The sequence below is a fragment of the Cebus imitator genome, unplaced genomic scaffold, assembly GCF_001604975.1.
Source record: "Cebus imitator isolate Cc_AM_T3 unplaced genomic scaffold, Cebus_imitator-1.0 Scaffold206, whole genome shotgun sequence".
NCBI classification, from domain to species: domain Eukaryota; kingdom Metazoa; phylum Chordata; class Mammalia; order Primates; family Cebidae; genus Cebus; species Cebus imitator.
The window spans coordinates 1,934,868-1,944,377 of record NW_016107521.1 but is presented as its reverse complement, the minus strand read 5'-3'; the positions used below and the strand labels follow the sequence as shown (position 1 = coordinate 1,944,377).

The 9,510-nt window shown below is 40.6% G+C and overlaps 1 protein-coding gene across 1 annotated transcript in view; it reads right to left on the bottom strand.

The window, feature by feature from the left end:
• Window positions 1–9,310, bottom strand: part of PSMB7 (proteasome 20S subunit beta 7) — a 61,313-nt gene extending 52,003 nt beyond the window's left edge. Inside the window, exons 1-4 of the mRNA XM_017548358.2 lie at window positions 9,203–9,310; window positions 8,688–8,781; window positions 7,565–7,662; window positions 6,020–6,160 (exon numbers count right to left, since the gene is read on the bottom strand). Of these exons, the coding sequence (XP_017403847.1) occupies window positions 6,020–6,160; window positions 7,565–7,662; window positions 8,688–8,781; window positions 9,203–9,264 (395 nt within the window). The 5' untranslated portion in view covers window positions 9,265–9,310. The remainder of the gene's footprint in view (window positions 1–6,019; window positions 6,161–7,564; window positions 7,663–8,687; window positions 8,782–9,202) is intronic.
• Window positions 9,311–9,510: the final 200 nt, after the last annotated feature.

Below are 9,510 nucleotides of genomic sequence, written 5' to 3'. Positions count from 1 at the left end.
TTTTTTTGCAGAGATGTTGTCTCGCCATGTTGCCCAGGCTGGTCTCAAACTCCTGTACTCAGGCAATCCTTCCACCTTGGCCTCCCCAAGTGCTCGGATTATAGGTGAGCCAACACCCCCAGTCCACACTCCCCTTTAAAAGACAGCATTATCATTCCTATTCTAAAGAAGAGAAAACCAACCCAGAGACATTGAGAACTTGCCCGGTCTCAGAAGCAAACTGAGCTGACTCCAAAGATTATCAGCACTTTTCCCATCACACCTCTCTGTGATCAGCACATAAGCCTCCTCCAAAGTTAACAATAAGGAGGTGCTAAGCTCAGCTGTTCCACTGTTCAAATTACCAACCTGGCCACAAAGGCCAGTCACAGTGGCTCAAACCTATAACCCAGCACTTTAGGAGGCCGAGGTGGACAGATCACTTCAGTCCAAGAGTTCAATACCAGCCTGGACAACATGGAGAGACCCTGTCTCTACAAAAAAAATATGAAAAATTAGCAAGGCATGGTGGCATGCACCTGTAGTCCCAGCTACTCAGGAGGCTTAGGAGAGGTTCTCTGGAGTCCAGGAGGCAGAGGTTGCAGTGATTCATGATCATACCACTGCACTCCAGCCTGGGAGACAGAACAAGAGTTGTCTCAAGGGGAAAAAAAAATTATCAACCTCACCACAGCCCAAAGAGAAAAACGGCTCATGTCAAAACACCTTTGCCTTTGAATAAACCCACATTAAAAGCACATATATGAACTTATATCAAGAAAAAAAGTATTTCATCATTCAGGAAAGTGAGTATTAAAATAACTCCATGATAGCCTAAGAAACCAATGCTACTACACACAGGATAAACTTACACTTCTCCAGGAACATCAGAGGAATCTATTTTCCGCCCATCCCAGCTCCATTTAATTGTTCACATATTTGTTCCTTTGGACCCCTTTTTTCCATTTCTATAGATTCATTTCCCTGTATTTGGTACAGTTTTTTAACGTGAGAATTGCTGTGCTAGATAAACATGCTGGATTTAAAGTTATCCACTGTGAGCCTTTAGCTGTTTGGGAAGAAAAGCATAACCAACACGTACTGAATTTGCCAAACAATGTAATCACTAAAACTGATAAACTAACACAAGCATCAAAGTCTTAACTCCAGACTGTCTGAGACACAGCCATACATCCAGAAGTGCTCTAAGTAAACAGAACAGCGGTCCAATACTTCCCCCGTTCCTTGATTACCAAATTGTTATTTCAAAAAGAACCTTCCATTTATAACTAAAAACTTCAAGAACGTCCTAGGAAAGGATTTTAGAAGTAGCCTTAAAAAGAGAACAGAGCTCTAGACAAGGGAGGAAACTGGTCCAAGGCCATACAAGCTAGCAGCAGGGTCAGGCCAGGGCCAAGGGCTCCAGTAAGAGAAGCCACAATTGCCACCCCCAACTAGTCCAGTGCCTCTTCCACTATACCAGCTGTCTACTGAACAGGGTGTTTAAATAAAATCAGTGATAATCAGCTAGTTGCCTTCTAAGCTAAAACATAAACTGGCAGATGTCTTTAAATGAATCAAGATGTTTTGGCAAATTATTGTAATTATTAAAATTTCAATAATTCATTGATCCAGAAATTTTACTACCAGTACTCTATTCTAAGGACATATACAGAAATGAATGCACAAGGATGTTTACAACAGTATTGTTTATGACTAAAAAAAGGGGAAACAGCCAGAGGGAAAAATGGCTAAACTGATCCAGCTGTACAACAGAACATTACACAATCATTAAAAATCATGCTAAGCCAAGTGTGGTGGCCCACGCCTGTAATCCCAACACTTAGGGAGGTCATGGCAGGAGGATTACTTGAGGCCAAGAATTTGAGACCAGCCTAAGCAACATAGTAAGACATCATCTACAAAAAATTTTAAGAAACAGACACAACAAAAAATTAGCCAAGCATGGTGGCATGGGCCTACAGTCCTAGCTACTCAGGAGGCTAAGGTAAGCTGATGACTTGAGCCTAGAATTTTAAGGCTCAAGTCATTTGTCATGCACCATCTTTAAGTGAGCCAGGATCATGCCAGTGCACTCCAGCCTGGGCAACAGAAAGAGACCCTGTCTAAAATAAAATTAACCATCATACTACATTTTCTCCTGCACTACTGATGGTAGTACGATGCTTGTCAAGGGAGAGCTTTGGCTACGTCTACCAAAATGTTAAATGTGCAAAACTTTGAACCAACAATTCTACTTCTGGGCATTTACTCTACAGTCTAAGGAATTAATCACACAAGTACTCAAAGGTTCTATGTTCCAAAGGGTTCACAGAATACCTAATAATATCTTAAATACCTTAAAATGGGCAACATCATTAATGTTCAAAAATTGGCTAAGTTGTAACACAGCCACAGAATGGATACAATGATACCACCAAAAAATTATGACACAGAGCCCTCTTAAAAACTGACTAGAATTGTGGAAATTTTCCCCCATAAAAGTACACACAAACATTTTTTCTGATTTCAGGAGAGTTACAAGTATTCAGAGCTTCTCTATGGACTCAAGAGAAAAACTCTTCCACAGACAGGAACCATATTCATAAGACACTATTATGTGAATAGCGGAAATTACAAAACAACACATACAGTAATAGTTCATTATTTTAAATGCACACATACAAGGATACATGCCCAGAACAAAAGGTACGGAAAAAACAGATCTTCAAAAATGCACAGTGTATGTGCCTAAGTGGCAGAACATCAGGTGGCATTTACTTCCTTCTATCCAGGTTTCTGGTGTCTACATTTTTTACAATTATATTATTTCTCATAATTTTAAAAACAGGTATTTTCATTTTGAAATACCCTGGTATAGAAGCCATTCAAGATGCACTGTTAGGTGAAAAGCTTAGGCTCTGTCACAGTCAGAGCAACTATAATCCCATGTTTTAAAATATTACTGAACATATTTTTAAAACCTTGAAGGGTAATCATCTCTTAGCACTAACTGCTTGTGGGTGGCAGGAATCCAGGTAGTTTTTTATATTCTTTTTGTTTCTATCTTCCAGCTTTGCTTTTACCATGAACGTGAACGAGTAACATAGAAGGAAGAGAGGAAGGGAAGAACTTAAAAGACGAAAGACTAGAATAACATACACCAAACCAAGAGTGTTGCTCCCTGAAAGGCAAAGTTTTTACTTTGTTCTTTGAGCTTTTCAGTATTTCCCAAATTTTCTACAATAAATGTACATTGTGTTTATTAGAAAAAAAGTTACAATATAAGAGCCTCTACATATTCAAGTAAGTTTCCAGAACATAGAACAGCATTTCACCAACATTTTTATTAAACACAAGGAGGCTCCATGCTTACAGAACAAGTATTATTTACATCAACTACATCTAGCTAGCATTACGTGTAAGATAAAGGTGGTGCTTAAGGGAAAAGATGTCCACTTTTGTTTATTATTTTCTCACTGACTCACATACAAGGAAACGGGCCGTTCAGAAAAAAAAAAAAGTTCAGTAATACCAAGAATACCTTCTACTCCTTTTCAGACTGAATTTTATGGGGCTCTAACTAGGCAGTAGGCTCTGTAGTATGCAAGGTCATAGCCTCGCCTCCTTATTCCTTTCCTCCTCAAAAGTCAGACCGACAGAAACTATTATCTTCATTTTACTGAGAAGGAAAACTAGCCAAGGAGGCAAGGTGAATCACCCAAATTTACACAGTTATCAGTGCTGTAGGCAGGAGGTGAACCAAAGTTCTAAAGTCAAATCCTACACTCTTTTTCTTTATACCACTCTCATTTTATGTAATTCACCAAAAATGTAAGAGACCATAAAAGACTATAACTATTATGCTGGTTTATATTTTTAAATGTTCCTCTCAAAGTCTGGTAAAATTTAACTTTTACAAAGTATATTAAACTAAAAAATGACAAAACACTGGAAAAAGAGACTTTAGAACATTCTAAAGTGATTAATGGAAACATTTGCTACGTTATTTTGCTAATTGTTTTACATGACATTACAAGGAATCTTGAAACATTCTATTTGAGGCAATTTTACAAGCTTAAAAATTGCCTTTATTACGTAGATTATTGTATTACACAGATTATGTTACACTGTGTAATGTTACACTGTGTAAAAAAGTTTTCAAAGAAAGTCTTATACATAATGTAGCAAGCAAGCCACCAGAGGGAGCTTTATATTTAAAATTAAAATCCACAAATGTCCAGAAATCTCATCAATAGGCGTGCTTTAACAAGTTCTACTCACACTGTACTGGAAGAATTCGGCTAGTAGTAATTCTCGTGGATTAGAATAATGATATGTACACAAACACAAAGCAGCAATTGGGTGGACTAGGCTTCTTACCCATATGGCTCTAGGCCTCGGTCTCATTTGTGAAATGGGAACTATATTACTTGTAGCCCTTGGCCTTGCTACTGGGCTACACTAAACCTCATACACACTATTGAAAACCCAGGGGCCAGGCTAGACACAGAGATGAGGACCTGCAAATTCTCTGAAGGCCAGAGCCCTGAAGGAAACAGTAAAGTGAGCCGGGCAGAGAATGTGACAGAGCACCCACTCCCACTTCTAAGGCAACATCCACCACTGAGTTCCAGAAGTTTATTGCCACGTGTTTCTGAATGTTTTCAAAAGACAGAAATCTAGACTTTTTTTTTTTTTTTGAGACAGAGTCTTGTTCTGTCACCCAGGCTAGAGCACACTGGTGTGATCTCACCTCACTGCAACCTCCACCTCCTGGGTTCAAATGATTCTCCTGCCTCAGCCTGCTGATTAGCTGGGACTACAGGCATGCGCCACCACGTCTGGCTTAGTTTTGTATTTTTAGTAGAGACGGGGTTTCACCATGTTGGTCAGGCTGGTCTCAAACTCCTGACCTCAGGTGATCCGCCTGCCTTGGCCTTCCAAAGTGCTGGGATTACAGGTATGAGCCACCATGCCCAGCTGAAATCTAGACTTTTAATTCAAATCTCCCCGTTTGCAATTATTAGCCACTATTTAAAATATATATATATATATATATGAACCAAATAAATTTCTCTACAAGCTGGTGGCCTATGAGCCACCGGTTTAAAATCTTTACTGTCTATCCATGCTCCCTTTTAATTCTCACAACCACCCCGATAGGGGCAGTTATCATGATATCCATTCTACATAGAAGGAAAAAGGAAAGAATTTGTTAAAGGCACGTTCCAAAAGGAGAAGCCAGTATTCCAAACTAAGACTAAATGCCCAGGCTATTTCTGCTATAAACACTGCCTCTCTTATGAGAAACAAATGAGAAAATGCACTTTGAAAGCTGCCAAGACCCATACAGACATAAAGTGATGACGTAATTATTAGAGGAGAAAGAGAAACAAAACTACTAATATGAGCTGAGAGTCAGCAGAGAATGAAGGTCAGGTCAGGCAAGTTACTACACCTCTTTAACTTCAATTTGTTCACTTACAAATTAGCCCCTATTTCAGAGTTAAAAGGATGAGACCGTGCAAAAAGCCCTTTAGCACAGGTCCTGGAACAGAATAAGAGGTATATAAAAGTTTGTTAATGTTATCATACCCACTCACAGCCAATTATAAACACCTCTTTTTATTTCATTGTTATTTTGCCCGTAAAGGGAGTAGGGGAAAGGGGAGACAATCATTTGGGTTTGTGTTTATAGGGAGGACACAGCAGTTTCACAAGACAAATTCATAGGTCCTCCAAGCTGTAACTTTCTTTCTATGAGCAAAAGAGTTTCTCCTATTCAGTAATATCCCCATGCTTCAGAAAATGACTCAACTGGTGACATGTGATTTACTCATGAAAAAAAAATCAGGCCCCACAAACTGAAATGCACTTTAAAAACCATTTAAAATGGCTCTTCAATAACAACTGATTTCTGGAACAAAATGTGTATTTCTGGATGCTTTTTCACTACTTTCCAGGCTTCCTTTGGCTGAAAAAAAATCTAAGATATGAGAAAAAGATATTAACAGGAATCCCCATTCTGAAAACTTACCTGAAAAGCATCTGCTTCAGCATCCGATTAGCTGTCACAACTCTGGGAAGACGACCAGTGGAGAGGGAGTGGAGCTCCAAGTTAGAAGAAATGAGCTGGGTTGTCATGTCTGTGTCTGCAGCTGTCCCAGCACCACAACAACTGAAAAATCCAATTACAAACGTCACTGAAATCCAATTATCAGAGGGCTCAATTAGAAGTAGAGGTTCTTGGATAACTTCCATGAAGTCCAGGTACAGAGAGAGATGTTTCTGAATATATCTATGCTATAACTTCTCTGTTTAATCCATTTTAAATAGAAAATTGAGAATATGCATCTAGTTATAGGCAAATATATTATCTATGGCCCAATGGAACATATGAAATTACTGGTTCTGTGCTCCTAACAGAGGGTGCATTTCATTAATCCTACAAATACATCCAAGTTGTACAAAAGAGCAAGGTGCATTAAAAGTCTTGCAATTCAACACTACCAAGTATTTACTACCAGATACCAATAATTACACTAAGCACTGGGAATAAAGAAAATATGACAGTCCTTGCGCTTGATTTCAAAGTTGAGTAGAAGAATCAAAAATTATAATACATCATTTAATACATTGTAGTCACACAGGTACAAAATGCTACGGGAAACCGGAGGAGAAAGTAATTTATTCTGATCATAAATAAAAGGTTTCAGGCTGGGCAGGGCGGCTTATGCTTGTAATCCCAGCACTTTGTGAGACCCAGGTGGGAGGATCACTTAAGGCCAAGAACAGCCTGGGCAACCATAGTGAGACCACATCTCTCCAAAAAAAAAGAAGAAATGTTGCAAAAGAAAAGGTTACATGTGAGCTAGAATAAAAACACTCTACAAACAGGGAAGGAAGAGTTTCTAAATAGAAACTCACATAAGCAAAGGCAGAACAGCTTGGAGATGAGGGAAAAGAGAATGGGGACATGAGGAAAGTAGGAACAGTTCAGTTATAACAGGAGCACAAGGTGGTGGCAGCTGAAAAAGAGGCCTGAAGGGTAAGCTTTCTTGAGACTGTGCAAGGCCACAGAATTTTGATTTTTATCCTAAAAGTAGTGTGGAAATGTGACAAGTCTCATGAGAAGCTTTTTAAGAAAGGAATGTAATCAGATCTATGTTTTACAAGATCCAATATGGCAGAAGAGTCAACAATAGGATGGAAAAGACAAGCCAGTTAAATAACTGCCATAGTCCAACTAAGAAAAAAGAACCTCTCTGGTTCAAGTTAACATTTGAAAAAAAGAAAAAGATAAAGGAACTCAAACTAGAGCCTTATCAAAGGAAAGGATAGGAGGGAATGGATTCAAGGGGCACAGAAAAGGCAAAACTGGCTACCAATTCAATTGGAGACTGAAGCAAAGAGAGGACTTGAAGATGACTAGCTTAGGTCACAGGTGGATGGAAATGCCATTTAAGGGAGATAGAAAATACAGAATGAAAAACAGATTTTAGTGAAGAGCATGCAACGAGGTCAATTTTTAGCCCTGACATGTTTGAAAAAATCAGAACGATTCAAACGAACTAATACTTACTAAATATTAGGAGATATGAAGTGTATTTTCGAACAGTTCTTGTCAGCAACAACCATCCCTTCTGTTGCTCTTGTATCTGCTCCAAGAACTATGCCATCCTATTTTAAAAAAAAAATTTTAAATAATTTTACATACATAAAACAACCGCAGCTCTCCATGTTACTTTAGGGAAAACTATTTTGGCCATGTCACGCTCCCTAATCTCACAAAGCCAGCCAAAACTCCTACCAAAAATATTGTGCTACATTCTCAGGATTTAAAAAAGGGGTTTCTTAGTAAATGCTACTAGTTGAATCCTGAGTAGGTAAGAATTATTCCCATTTTCAAGTGAGGCTCAGGCGTCTGGTGAATTCCTTGCAAATCAGAGCTGATCTGGAAAACACCTGGATTAAGATTCAGAACTCTTTCCATTAAAATAGCCATCTCATAACGCCAGCCAAAACTCCTACCAAAAATACTGTGCTACACTTTCAGGATTTAAGAAAAGGTTTCTTAGTAAACGCTACTAGTTGAAGCCTGAGTAGGTAAGAATTATTCCTATTTTCAAGTGAGGCTCAGGTGTCTGGTGAATTCCTTGCAAATCAGAGCTAATCTGGAAAACACCTGGATTAAGACTCAGAACTCTTTCCATTAAAATAGCCGTCACTGTAAATTTTCTTTTAAAACATGCTGCTCTTCATCCGTACAGGTAATCATTATCCCTTTTGACCTTTACAACAATTTAAGGCATCAGTTATTATCTCCATTTGACGCACCTGAAGGTGTCCCTGTGAGAAGGAGAGTGAGCTGCCCCAAGTTGGAGGCAGCATTATAGAGCTCAAAGGTGAAACAGACCTGACCCCAAATCTCGTCATCTCCCATTACATATTTCGGCTTCCTAAACTAGTAATTAAGAAGCTAACTGACCTGTTGAAACAAAACAAGCCTCAGCAAAGAGAGGAAAGAACATAAACTGCTGAGAAGCACACAAAACCTGACAAAAGCAGTCACTCCAAAAACGATCTCCTCACGTATTCTATGGTATCTGCCTTTCCAGACAGAGCCGGGACAGACAGCGGAAGCCAAGTGTTCCGATTTCTGTTACCAGTTCAGTCACTGCTGCTCTCAGCCTGACTCGGCTTACCTTATACACCACCCCGGCAATAGTCGTGCCAGTTTTTCGGGCCTTTGGAAGCTTGTGCCCCTTCTTTGCAAAATCGGCTTCCAAGACGGCATTCCTGAGATCAAATGAGACAGTCAAGTGTTGAAGGGCAGGACCACATCGCGCAGCACTGCCTGCCTAACAGAGAACTCAGGAAAGCTGTTGCTTCCTTTCACACCTATCTGTTTAACGAATCCTCCCACCATCAGCACTGCTGTCCCGTTTTCCAGCGAAGACAGCCTCAGTGAGGGGCCGTGACGTGACTAAGGAAACGGCGATAAACGGTGGCCGAGAGCGCTGGGAAGGTGGGAGGACAGACACGGCCTCAGGAGAAACCCACGCTCAGGCCCTGATTCCCCTGAGTCACACGGGCCGCGGGCCACAGGCCCCGCCATCTACCCTTCCCTCAGACTTTTCGAATGAGGCTGCGGCCCAGCTCCCACTCAGGCAGCCCACCCTTACTCCCTCCCTGAACCAAGCCCCAAGCAAGGCCGCACCTGCGGCAGTTATCAAAAGAGAAGCCTCCAACCGGTGGAGCATACACCGACACAGCCGCCATCTTCCCAAGAAAGCACTTCCGGGCCGGGGGGCGGGCGCAAATAAAAAGAGCGGGGCACTTCCGGCGTCGCGGGCGACTGGCGCTAAAGGGGCGGGGCAAACGCCGCACTAGAGAGATTGATCTTAGAGATTCTAGTTCGTAGAGAGGCCAGAGATGTTTGAAGTATATCGCCCCAAGTGGCACGGAGGAGAAAGTGACACCCGGAACCAGACTGGACCTGCTTCTACAGTGAATTCGGTTCTGCAG